Source organism: Manihot esculenta, chromosome 12, assembly GCF_001659605.2.
Source record: "Manihot esculenta cultivar AM560-2 chromosome 12, M.esculenta_v8, whole genome shotgun sequence".
NCBI classification, from domain to species: Eukaryota; Viridiplantae; Streptophyta; class Magnoliopsida; order Malpighiales; family Euphorbiaceae; genus Manihot; species Manihot esculenta.
The window spans coordinates 29138908-29153443 of NC_035172.2; the positions used below are offsets into that span (position 1 = coordinate 29138908).

Sequence of the window (14536 nt, forward strand, 5' to 3'; positions counted from 1 at the left end):
ATATACCTTGGATTCTTATGATTGAATATCAAATAAAAGACCAATTCTTTGACAATTTCCAAATACCCATTTTAGTCCGACAATATAAAACCAAATGGTGGAATAAAACCAATTTGCAAGCCTGTGGCCCAACGGCTATAGACTAATTCTGTTCAGAACATCCACAATATTGTAAAACTCCAAGCCCATCTACTATAACCAAACATGAGACTTTTCTAGCCCGAAAACAACACATAATAGCACAAATGGCAGCATGCACTTCAGAAAAGGAATATGACAAATTATTAGAAGAATTAAAAGAGACAAGAAGTTCTACTGCATCACCATCACCAGTAGACCTTTCTGATGACAATGATGATTTTTTCACCCAGATTGAAATGTGACTACTCAACAGACAGAGACAAAAGCACTGATGTAAGCACTGACGTCACACAAATAAAGACAAAACCACTGATGTAAGCAATGACGTCATAATACACTTACCAGACAAATGGCCGACAAAGTGGCAGACACTGGGACCCACACAGCATTCAATTATGGCAGACAAAAGGGCAGACATAAGGACCCACTGGGACCCACAAAGAATTGAAGACCGCTCAACCAAATTGAATTCCAGCTTGACGTCCGGACCGCTCAACTCCATTTAATAAACTTTGACGTCCGCGGCTATAAATAGGGGGGTTTAGATCATTTGTAAACACACCGAAATTCACCAAGAAATTTCTCTCTCTTTCATTATGTATTCCAAAGATAGCTTAGTTTTATTTTCAACAATCTGTAAGGAAACCGCTGTTTACTACAACGCGGTTGTAGCAGTATTTATTTAAATATTTGTATTACAAAGTAAGTTTGTTTGTATTTGTATTTTATATTTAGTACTTAATAATATTTGTATTATACAAACTGTTACTGTGTAAGTCCGTGTTGACGGCAATCTATTCTCTCTCTCTACGGATACCAATCTGAGTTAATTCTGGGAATCCAGGTCAACGTTGCAGGAACCCTGACCAAATTAAAAATTTGCATTTCATGATAAGTATGCTCTGTGGTTGCGGTTTATACTGATCTTCCACATCAGAAAGTGTGTTGCTCATTTGAATTAATAATGTTTATTGTTTTATTTGATATTATTGAATTAGACAATGATTATATTTTAAAATATTATATTTCAACAGAAATAGAATATATAATTGCATATTGCTTTTATGAGTATATTAATTAAATTATTATCACCATGAGATTTATCATATCTGCTTTAGAAAAATTAAGTTTAATTGATTTAACAAATAAAAATGAAGTTTTAAGATTCAGATCTTATTTAGTACAACAAGGAACTCATATGTTTGAATGACATATAACAAATTATAATAATTTTTGTGATTGTAGAGAAACACAAAGAATTCTAGATTTATTCAATTGCATGATAAATTACTTAGACCAATTGTTAAGAGATAATAATTTCTAAATAGTACATTCTAATTATCATGAAACAATATAAAAATATTAAATGTATGTGTATTAATTGCATATTAAATCGTATATTAATAGATTCATTTAGTTATTTAATCATAATTTAATTTTAATTCAATTATTTTAATTTTAATTTAATTAATTTAAATTTTATATTTTAATATAATTTTAATTAATTTAAAAATTTTAATTTTAATAGTGTAATGAACATATCATATATTATTATTATTATTATTTAATTAGTTAATAATCTAAATGTTTAAATTTTAAATAAATTATTCTAATATTTATATTTAGATATATTTTTAATTATTTTTATAATTAAAATTAAAATAAATAATTTAATTATTAAATAAATAATTTATAATCATAATAAATTTTATTTTATCGTAATAATTATTAATATTTTATAATAAATATATCATTTAATATAAATATAAAATAATTAAAAACAATATATCTATTATAAAATATCCATAATTATTAATACAAAATAAAATTTATTTACATTAAAATTATAACAGTATATTTAACAGTTGAATTATTATTATTTTTAAAATTAAATATATTATTTAATTATAATTAAATATGAGTTAATATTATTTTTAAAATTAATTTATATTTAAAAAATAATAAAATATTATATTTAACCTTTTATATGCAATTTTATATTTTAATTTTCAAAAATTAATTAAAATTATACTCAAATATAAATATTGAACTAATTTATTCAAAATTTTAATATTTAAATTAAAACACAAATAATATAAATATTAAATTTTTTTTAGTCATTTGATCATTAATAATAATAATAATAATAATAATAATAATAATAATAATAATAATAATAATAATAATAATAATAATAATAACATTTTCGATTAGACTATCAAATTTAAAAATTAATTAAAATTATATTAAAATATAAAAATTGAACCAATTAAATTAAAATATAAATATTTATTGACGTTAGACTTTTTAAATCAATTGAAAAAAATTTAATATTTAACTAATAAAGAAACAAAAGTTATAAAAATTTAATTTTTTAATTTCAAACAATATAAATGACATAGTTTATCTATAAATTTAATTATTAAAATTTTAAAAAGTGAAACTATTATTTAGTGGAATTTATACAAGCATTGGGTTCTTTTTTAAAACTCAAATGTTTATTGTTCAATTCACAAAACAGAGAATAGAGATTAACGCTTTTAAGGACTTAAAATAAATTGAGTGAGATTTTTTTTTTTTTACAGAAATTATTTAATAATTCTATTTCATTGTTCTTAATTTTTTTTAAAAATTACATGTTAGTTTTTGTAATTTTTAACTTAAAAAGATTGCTTATTAGTTTTCACATGCAATGAACTAATCATTCTATAAATATATTTACTGAATTTTTTCTCTTGCTCTCACGTCGATCTGGATTCTTTTTGGATTTTTTTTTAGAGTGAGCTGTATTTGATTTAAATTAAAAAATTAACCGAATTGAATTAGTTTAAAATTGTAATTTAATTTTTTATTTATTTTGGTTTGATTCAGTTCGGTTTGATTTTTAATTTTAAAAATTTCGATTATTTCAATTCGGTTTGGTTTTAATTAAAAAAAATAAAAAAAAATCAAACTGAATCAATTAGTAATAATAATATATTATTTTTAATAATATAGAAAAATTAAATTATAAAAAAATTAAAATATTTTAATTAAATTTTAAAATATTAAAAATTAAGTATAAAAAATAAAAAATTTATTAAAAATTAAAACTGATGAAATTGAATTGAATCGAATTGATTTGATTTGATTTAATTTTTAACTAAAATCAATTCAATTTAATTTTTATAAATATTAAAATTTCAATTTTCAATTTATTTAATTAAATTTAATTTTAAATCAATTCTACTGTATAATTATATATATATATATATATATATATATATATATATAATATATAGTAATTAATTGAAATTTGAAAAAAATATTAAAATTAATAGCTAGCCAGAAGTCCACCGAGGAAAAGGGCAATAATTTCTCAGGCAAGGAGAAGGAGAAAGAGAAAGAGAAGGCTGAAGAAAGGTCTCAATCTCAAGTCACGTTGGTCGGTTCACTTGCACTTTAATCTTCAACACCAAAGCACTTCTATCAACATTTCTCTCTTTCTCAATGTTTTCTTCGTCGACCACCATCATGGACGCCATTCTCCCTCTTCCTCGCCTACGCGCTGCCGCTCCTCTTTTCACCACTGCCACCTTTGCCTTCGCTCACCAGCTCCCCTGTCTTCTATCTTCACGCGCCGGCCAGAGTTTCCTTCCCCTATCCGTCATTTCGTTGCCTCGTCGGTCCTCCGGTATCGCGGCAAGTGGCCCCTTGATGGCCAATTCTGTACCGGTTTGTCTCCTTATAATATGTGTTAGATAATTAAATTTGATCAGAAGCTCATAATTGGCATTTCAATTCAGAGTTTCACGATTTGATTAGTTCCTTTGTTAGGTTATCAGTTGTTATATAGCAATGAGCATGAACAGATTTGAGGATATTCAATTAATTTTGGAACCTAATTGAAGACGTTCAGTTTATTTCACTCGACGAATTGTGTTCTAAAGATCAATTTTTTATTCAAGTTAATTTTGTTAATCAGTTAGCAACATCTACTTCTTTTTTTCCCTTTTTTTTTTTGGGGGGGGGGGGGGGGGGAGGGGGGGGTGGTTGTGGAATAATATCTGAGCTTGCAGAAAAGAACAGAGGACGAGTGCATAACCGCTAATAACCTAGAATTTGTATCTTGTTATGTTTATCACAGCTTAGTGTTAATGCGGATTGGGCTGCCCTTTTTTTTTCTTAGAAAAAAAAAAAAGATTTGGAGTGCAAATTCATATGTTCACTTTCACCTGGAAATGGCGTTGAATTTAGACCTATGTTGGAGCAAAACATTTTTCTATAGTTCCGAATGAACTGGTTTTGCTTCCCTTTGATGTTGGCTTGTGTGATGGATGTTTGGGAGTAAGGAATAAGGATAGGTCTGATAAAAAAAAAAGGGAATAAGGATAGGATTGGGGTCTTATAAAAAGAATTAGAAGGTATTGGTGTAATCACTCTAGAATTAAGTCTCGAATTTCGAGCATTGAAGTTTACTAGACATTGTTTTCCAACCTCATCCATTTTCTGCATATTGTATTGTTTACTAGATGTGTGGTTATGGAGCCCAAGATTCTTTACATATTTTCCAATCTCATCCATTTCTGCATTTGGTTTTCTTTACTGGACCTGCTGCTATGCAGCCCAAAAGTGGAGTGTATCTGGTTGGTGATTTTATGACAAGGAAAGAGGATTTGCATGTGGTGAAACCAACAACAACGGTGGATGAAGGTATTTGTAAGATATATAGTATGTATTGAAATATAAGATAATCTTTTCTCCAACTAATTTGCCATTGTTTGTGTAAACAGCCTTGCAAACTCTTGTTGAACGACGAATTACCGGTTTTCCCGTGATTGATGATGACTGGAAGCTGGTAAGTTCTCCTTGCTACTTCCCTCAGTCTTTTTCTCCATTTTTGCATGACTTAGACTGCTAAGCTAGTAGAATCCACTCTCTCGTGGAGTATTGTTTCTTTCAAAGTTTGGTGTTCAAATAAATAAACACATGATTTCTGCATTCTACATGCTCCCATGGTACTTTCGCTCTACCATTTTGTTTGCTTGCCTTCGCCAATTATTTGAGGATGTCTTATTTTCCTTGGTAAATAACTTGAACTATAAAGCTTTGAAATCAAGAAAAATGTTATAACCTGATTTGTTAAGATTGCAAACAATCTCTAATAAGCTTGGTATGATGCTAAGTTGTGTTGGATTCATTAAAATAAATATGCATGTATGACTTCCAGCATCATTAATTGCTTCAATGTTCTTTTTTTTAATTATTAAAAGAACTCTTTTACATGTCCATTTATAGTAGTTTTTACCTTCCCTCTTTTTGTGATGTTAACTTCAATGTATGTTTCAACTTATTTGCATTGTTCTGTGAGCTCATTAACAGCAATATCATGGGAATTGATTTGAAGTTTATTTGCTGTTTTAGGTTGGTCTTGTGTCAGATTATGACTTATTAGCATTGGACTCTATATCAGGTAATTTGAAATCATTAAGACTTATCCATCCATGTTGTTTCAGAAAAGCCCATTCCTTTTTTTGTTTGTTGCAATTACTTTGACTTAAAAATATCATGGATGAAGTTGGCAAAACTAGAGACTTAACATGAATTAAATTGTATTTTAACTTCTCATCCTCTGTCCAGTTTACTGGAGAGAGCATTTATTATTTCTCTTTGGCACTTATAATATTGTTTACAATTATATTCTTAATAAAATCAGACATATTTGTCTTGTCCAGGAAAGCTTTTGTTTTGTGGCTCAGGATTTCTGTTTACATAGTCATTTGATGATATTCTACTAGAATGTACTATGTATTTTTTTTAATCAGTATTTATCCTGTATGATTTAACTTGTCTGCATCAAAGATGTAAAGAATGATGGTGGAATGTTCCTATGACATGTTGAAACTTTATATTTTGTGCATGTTTCATTGTATGCTTTCAGATGATTCACTATTTGGGACAACACAAGAACTAGTAGAAAATATATGCATGTCCTTTGAAAGAATTACACATTGTCACTGTTCTGAAATTGGACTATACCAGTCAAGTCAATCCAACCTGTTAAATGGGGAGCTAGTGCTGGCTGGGTCCATTCTGGTTTATTGCAAAGGGAGCCAAACAAGAAGCAATCATTCAAACCCAATTAGCTTAAAGCTACTATTGTTTTGCAGCCAACAAACTTTGGATAAAAGAGTCCTAGGCTCCTAGCTTGTTTAGATTGATTTTTATGTTATGGCTAGTGTTCTAGTTTAAAATATATAATTTGGTGCTAGACCTTCTTTTTCTTTCCGGCTTTCCTCTTCTAGTAATGCTTATGTATCACAGTACATGAATTTAAAGTCGATGTTTGGTGATGGATACATTTGAAAATGTTTCTAGATTCTTTTACTATTTTACTCTTTTAATTATTGATTTTTTTTTAAAAAAAGATGTGTAGATATGCCATCATGGTGGTGTCATATAATTGAATTGGCCAGTTTTAGAAACATTGTTATGTTCATATCTAATTATTTCAGTTTTTGTATTTTTCATGGAACTTTTTGACATATTCTAAGGTCTCTTAGTTAGGAGTGAGCATAATTTTGTTCAAACCGGAATAGTTAAGTGAACCTAATTGAATTAAAATTTTGTTTGATTTATTAAGTAATTTGGTTAGGTTTCAAATTTGGTTTATTCGGTTTGTTTTCATACTCAAGTAACCATATAAATTGAAGTGAACCAGTATAATCCGTATTATAAAGCCATGCCATTTTGCAATTTGCATTCCTCCAAATCTCCACCCTCAACCAAGAGCTGCTTAATAACCTAATAAAAGAGTCAGGGTTACTGTTCATTTCTGTCCTCTTCATCCTCTTTTTATGTCTTACGTCGCTGAATCCTTTCCCTCTCCTTCTTGTTAGAGCCCCTCACCCTTATCCAGGTGTCACTGCCTTAGTCCTCACCTTCCTCCACTTCCCTCTTCAATTACTGAAACCAAATGCCTGCACTAGGGAAATTTTTTTTTATAATTTTATCACAAGAAAGATTTGAAGAAACAAAACCCATCGCATCAAATTGCCTTAAATGGGATTTCAAAGTTCAAATACCAAGCTATTGCTGCATGTAGCCTCTCGTATTTATGATCATCAGTAAATGGCTCCCTTTCAAACGGTGTGGTGCAACAAAATCTTTATGGTGATTTGAATGTTACTAGTATCTGAGTGTGAAAAATGGTTATGATTAAAACATTCTCTCTGTTCTAAAGGTTTTTTTTTCCTTGATTTTTTACTTCTTAAACTTTTCTGAATTTTGTCTTTTTGCTTGGGTTTTGGGTTCTTATTGAATGAATCTCCTGTGTTTTTTTTTCCTGCAAGATTTTGGGTACCTTTAAAATTAGTGCATACGGAAGTCAGAAGCTAAAGAAATGTCATTGCTGCCAAGCAATTGAGAATTTGTGCATTTGTGAACTGAACAAATGAACCGAATATTGAACTGAATTTTTGGATTTGATTTGGTTTTGTTCAGTTTATAAATATAATCAATTTCGTTTTAAATTTTTAGAGGTTTGGTTGTAAAATAAACTGATCAATTGCTTAATATTCTTAACACAGTACCACTACAACATTATAATGAAACAGAAAAGAATAGATTATGGTTTCTAGCATAACAATGAAATTAAATATACCGTCATCCAGCATCATTTCTTACATGTTAATTTTTCCTCTTATTTCAACTAGGTGGTGGAAAAACTGAGAACAGCATGTTTCCAGAGGTTGACAGCACTTGGAAAGTATGTCAAAAAATCTATGAAACAGTTATGAATACAAATTTCACATGGGCACCACACAAACATTTATTTTCTGGCAATTGATGTCTTTTGACATTTGTTGTAAGTTTGCGTGAACAATTCATTCGCAGAAATGGCCTCAGATTCTTTTCTTCTTCTCATTGTATTCTGTGATGCTTCTCTGACCTTGACGTTACAAATCAATATATTTCAATCAAGCTCTAAATGAACTATGACCACTTCTGGAGTAAAACACCAAACAGCTCCTCTCACTTGTCTATGCTTTTGTAAAATATAAAAGTTTCTGGATTGTTTTAATGAAAATTTGTGTAGAGAAGAAATGTTGTAGGGGAAAAAGGCTCTGACCCTATACATTCTGTTGCCACAAAGAAATGTGGTAAAACATGTTTTTCATTACCTTGTTCTTTATGTTGAAATCTCTAATACTTCAGCTCTTCATTTGACCATGCCGTACACATGTTGAGACACCACTTCTAGGATACAACATGAAATATGTGCACATACTTGTGCAATTGGACACTTGAGTGACATATTCATATATAGTTAATAGAGTATTCTTTTCTCTCAAGACGAAGAGCATATATTTAGATAAAAATAATTATTTGATTGTATTTTGGATAATGTATTTGGTTGTATTTAATAATTTATTCAGACTATAATTATTGCTATATAACTTTATATTTTTTTATTCTAATTTATTTTATATAACATGATGTATTCAAGCACCCGTATCTAAACTTAGATTTATATTCTTGTAATTTCTATTTAGAAAGTTGACAACTTAGACACAAGGATATGCACCCATTGACAACTTAGACATAGGCATATGCACCCGTTTTTGACACCCATATCTAATTGCAAGTAATGAAGGTTGTAATTTATGAAATAACCTTAATCCCACTAGTTCAGAGAGTGATCCTGGTTTTGGTTGTTTGCAATTATATTGTTTGGACTTGTAACTTCCAAGTAGCTTAGTAAGCTATCTTGACATGCTCCATTAATGATAATTGCAGACTTTTAACGAGATACAAAAGCTTCTCAGTAAAACCAATGGGAAGCTTGTTGGCGACTTAATGACAACAGCCCCAGTTGTTGTTCGTGAAACCACTAATCTTGAGGATGCTGCAAGGTTCTCTCATGTTGTTGGTGTTCCCTTCTTGATTGTCATTTGTCTTTGATGTGCCATCCGTTGGCTTTCATTCCAATAAGCTGTAGCACAAGTTAACTTCTTAAATTGTTTACGTCTTTCAGATTGTTGCTGGAGACAAAATATCGTAGACTTCCAGTTGTTGATTCCGAGGGCAAGTTGGTAAGGGATGTCATATTTTTTCATTTGACTAGTATCTTCTCACCGTGCAGTGGTTTTGACAAACCATTATTCCTACTTTTGAAGGTTGGAATTATCACAAGAGGAAATGTTGTAAGAGCTGCCCTTCAGATAAAACGTGACACTGAAGGGAAAGCGTAATCCAAATATTGTGCAAAGGGCTGTAGCACACAAAACGGCAAACTGGATCATTATGTTTCCATGAGCTGGTTCAAGTTCAGAAAATAGGTTGGAAGAGCTTGGCTACCACATACAGTTTCGGCTTATGCTGTGCCTAGCATACTACTGTTAAGTTACAAGCAATTGCCTGTAGAGAAGTGATTAGGGACCAATAATTGCTGTTGTTCCCTTCATTTTACCAGTACTTGTCGTGTCCTCTCTCTTTAATTATCCCATAAAGGGAAGGGACAGAAAGTGGAACAATAAAAAAGTAATGTAGATAAATTGTTTGATTGATGGATGGAGATAGTATATGATCTTGTTGAGCACATTATTCTAATAGAATTGAGACTTCCTATGGATTTTATGATGGAGAATTGGCTTGGTTTTGTTTTTGTTTTTGTTTGTTTTTTATTTTTCTAAAAAAAAAGGGGAAGGAGGGGCATTGAATTTTGGGGATTTTCAAACATGTATTGGCAATTTATCTAGCGGGTGATAGACAGTTATTAAATTTCAAGTAGTGACTATTTTGGTCCTTCATATTTCTGAAAGTGAACGGTTCTCAGAAGCCTCAGAATATTGAGAGGTCATAGTCATACATATTTACGAATGCAGTGTATCAATTGGTATTTCGGTTTGCACAGCTTTTGGGTTTTTTAACTGAACTGAACTGAACGGTCATATTGAATCAGTTAAAGTTGTAACAAAAATTAAATTTATTTAGTTATTTTGATTAGTTGCAATTCTTTAATCAAATCATGCATTTTTTTCCTTCTGATTTTAAATATATTATATAATACACAACTCAGTATGCAAAACCTGCAGATAGACTAATTGATGTTTCTTGTAATTTTTTTTTGCCAAACTCTTCCTCTAGAGCCGGCTAGAGAGAGGAACTCATTCTCCTGAGGTTTTTTTTTCTTCGTCATTATTTATTTATTTTTTTTCTGCAGAATCAGTCTGCATTTCTCTAATTCTAGTAATATGTTATTGATTTTTTTGTCTCCTTAGGAAATTGTCTTTCTTTCTCCAATACGGAGAGTGTAGTTCTCTCTCCCCACTTTCAGTGGTTATTTTGATTGGTAGATTTATATTCAGTATAATAACAATTTATAAAGTTTGGGTTCATAGGAGGTAGATCTACATTATGTTGAAGGTATTAATTCTAGTTGTGAATTTGACGGATATTATTTTTTTTAGTAAGATTTATCGGAGATATTACTTGTGTCGTTTTTTTTTTTTTTCGGTATCCAATATCTTAAAACTATATGAAAAAGGAGCGATATCTTGTTTGTTTGTTCAATTTTCCATTATCTTCAACTTTTCATGTTTGGATTTTTCTTTTAGATATCTCACAATCTAGGATGTTTATTATTGTTAAGCATCAACTTCAGCCCTTGGTTACATTTCCTTGTGGCTTTCTAGTGCTTTCTTTAGATTTCCTGATTTGTTATTGCATGTGATTTGGTTGGCCGAATGATGGTGCTACTAGGAATCCAACCATCTCTTTATTAGTAGAATTCATGATCTGGACAGCCCATGAGTTATAATTTAAAGCTTGGATATTTTACTGACAGGTAAAAGTGACTATAAAGAAATATATATTTCAACTATTAATTTAAAAATTATTAAAAATTTGATTGATGAAAATTTCGATTCATTAACCAACCTTAATTGAAGCATTAATTAGTAGCTGTTAGCTGCTTAATTACTAGTGAAATATTAGCTCTAATTGTAAATGAAGCAACAGCCAGCTCATAATCTATTTGATAAAATGTCTTGAGGCATGCAACATGAGCTCGACGCTTTGGCCGAGTGGTTAAGGCGTGTGCCTGCTAAGTACATGGGGTTTCCCCGCGAGAGTTCGAATCTCTCAGGCGTCGATTGAGATTTTAATTATCTTTTTTTTTTTTTTTTTTTTTAATTATTATTGTTTAAACTCGTTACTTTATGTTTATATTCAATTTGTATCTGTTTTATTTTCATTTATTTATTTGAATCGTTAGCATAATTTCTGTCAACCAAAGCTAAAAACAAATGTTCATTTGGAATTTTTTCTAGCTCTGTAATCTCAAATTCACTTCCATTGTTTTTGAATTTTCAAAAAGTTTTTGAATTAAATCAAAAAAATAAAATATCAAACTAAGATTTTAAATTAATTTGATTTAGTTCATTTTTCCAATTTAAACTTAATATTATTCACCATACATGTACATACAATAATAAATTTAAGAAGAGAAAACAGTCCAAAATTTTAATTTTTAATTATAAATAGTTTGAATATTAATTATTAAAAAGCTATAATGTTGGTTAGAAAAAGGTTTTAAAGCTTTTTAATGTTTAAATTTAAATAATACTTTAAAATCTTATTTTTATTTTAATAAATATTATTTATTTAATAATATAAATTATATGTCAGTTTGACGCGATATCATCAATTGCTTTAAAAAAAAATAATTAAATGCGATTTTTATTCTCATTTAATTAGAAACTACCACTTTTCGATAAATAAATTTTAATTCAATACTAAAATGTAAATAAGTCTTTCAAATCTGATATTATCGTTAAAGCCCAAAAATTTATTGGTTTTGCAAGGGAAGAAAAGTGTGGCCATTGAATTAGTCTCTTGGGTTTTTTTTTTATGGGAGCAGGCGCATGATTGTCTACCCATGGCACTAGTTTTGATCCATTCCAAAGTATGTATTGATTAGTTAATCATGGAGAGGAAAACTTAACTAAGTTTGGTTAAGTTTAGGGTTAAAAATATATATATATATTCTTTTTCTTATTTTTATTTTATCCAAAACTATTCACCACAACAAATCTCTCATCTATCACCTATTTCACATATGTCAGGTGAGAGTAGGGGTGAGCATTCAGTTGGTTCAGTTTAAAATCGAACTGAACCGAATAAACTGAAAATCGAAATTTTAATAATTATGAAAATTGAATCGAATTGATTTTAATCAGAAATTGAATCGAATCAAACCGATCTGATTCAATTCAATTCGATTCGGTTTGATTAATTTCAATTTTTAATAAATTTTTTATTTTTTACACTTTATTTTTAATATTTTAAAATTTAATTAAAATATTTTTATTTTAATACAATTTAATTTTTTTATATTATTAAAAATAATATATTATTATCATTAATAAGTTCGATTCGATTTTTTTGATTTTTTCTGATCAAAATCGAACCGAACTAAAATAACCGAAATTTTTAAAATTAAAAATCAAATCAAACCAAATAAAATAAAAAAATCGAACTAAAATTTTAAATTAATTCAGTTTGATTAATTTTTTCACCTTATGTATCGCATGTTAGATTGATGCCCTATTACTTTGTTTTTTTTAAATTAAAAACAAACCAGCTGTGCAGGTTTATTTAAAAGAAATATTTTGTTTTTTAATTTTTTTAATTAATATATTATAATAATACAGTTATATTATATTTAATATTTTTAATTATTTTTTATAAATTTTATTTATATTATATAAATAATTATTAAAAACATATAGGATAACCCTAAAAAATTATTTTAAATATTTATCATTAAACATGTGCCAAGAACTATCTAATTTTAGTGTTATAAAACTAAAATATGAAATATAATAAAATATTATTCGTTATAAAAATTATGTTATAAATATTTTATCACATAAACTCGAAATCATTTTAAAAAATTTAAAAATTTTAAAAATTAAGATTAAAAATAATATTATCATGCTATTAGACTTGTACAGTATCACTGAATTAGTTATAATTTATTAAAAATAAATTAATTAATATAAATATTTAAAATTATGATAATTAAATTTAATTTTATTAGAATGCTGCGCTACACATTTAATCGTAATATAATATTAATTTTATAATCTATAATATTATTTTATTTAAGTATTAATAATATAATTAAATGCATTTTATAATATATATAATATAAAGTTAAAAATATTTTTATATTAACATAATTAACTCTTCTATAAAATATATTTAATATTATATTATAAAAATTTAAGGATATCGTAAAAATATAATAAAACTAATTAAATATATTTTATTTATATTTAAAAACAAAAAATATGGTTCTTTACTTATAATACTCCTAAATTTTTTCTAATAATTACCTATATAATATAAATAAAATTCTATAAACAATATGAAATAATATTCAAATATAAATAATACTCCTATAAAATTTTATAAAAATTTAATTCTTTTAATTTTAAATATTTATGTTAATTAATTAATTTATTTATCTATTTCTTTTTGATAAATTATTAATAATCCAGTATTTTTTTATAATCGTATATGTTTAATTGCAGAGAAATATTATTTTATAATATAATTTTCTTTATTATCGACTTTTAAATTTTTCACTTAATGATTTCAAACTGATGTAATATTTATTCACATAATTTTTTAATTAATTAATATTTTATATTTAATTTTATAATATTAAAATTATATAATACTTGCCACATTTTTAATGGTAAATAATTAAAATTTTTTATAATATTTCTATATTTTTTAATAATTATCTAAATAATATAAATAAAATTTTATAAAAAAATATGATAACGTTCATTAATCAACTTATAATCGATAATATTTTATTATAGTATTACTACACTAAAAAATAATAAAATATATTATAAAAAATTTATTAAATCAAAATATTGAAATTCCTTTAAATTTGTTTATAAGTGTCTAATTGATAAATTTGACATCAAGTGATTAAATCTCTATTTTGATTATGTCGGTTTATTTTTAAAGAGAGAAATTAATTATAATTTACTATTATAATTATCCTATCAAGTTATTTGATAAAACTACTTAAATAAAATTGTGTAATGTCGTTGATCTCAGTCATTTCATTAAAAAAAGTGTATAAAAAACTTTGGAAAAAAAAATCCCCATAATTTTTAGTTTTCTAAAAACTAAAATCATGTAGCGTTAGTAAATGGAACCCAAGTTTTCATGAATTGTGATTTAATAAAAACAACCAGAAACCATAAACGGTGCACAGCCCTAGTTCTCACCCCATTAAAAGCTTCGCAACCCAACCTGCACTTCATAGAGGCAAAATCATCCAATTCATTTGAGTATAATGGCACAAATAATTTCCAACGCATTATAG

The 14536-nt window shown here is 27.4% G+C and overlaps 1 protein-coding gene and 1 non-coding gene across 2 annotated transcripts; both read left to right on the plus strand.

Annotated features, from left to right (window-relative positions):
• Nucleotides 1–3462: 3462 nt before the first annotated feature.
• On the plus strand, nucleotides 3463–9762 carry LOC110628696 (CBS domain-containing protein CBSX1, chloroplastic). Its single transcript, XM_021775489.2, has 8 exons — nucleotides 3463–3855; nucleotides 4746–4833; nucleotides 4914–4978; nucleotides 5545–5593; nucleotides 7836–7888; nucleotides 8920–9035; nucleotides 9158–9215; nucleotides 9300–9762. The coding sequence occupies exons 1-8, from the start codon at nucleotides 3631–3633 to the stop codon at nucleotides 9372–9374; spliced, it is 729 nt and encodes a 242-aa protein (XP_021631181.1). The 5' UTR covers nucleotides 3463–3630; the 3' UTR covers nucleotides 9375–9762.
• Nucleotides 9763–11193: 1431 nt separating this feature from the next.
• TRNAS-GCU lies at nucleotides 11194–11275 on the plus strand. The gene has a single exon. It is a non-coding gene; the product is annotated as a tRNA-Ser (tRNA).
• The last annotated feature ends 3261 nt before the right edge of the window (nucleotides 11276–14536 follow it).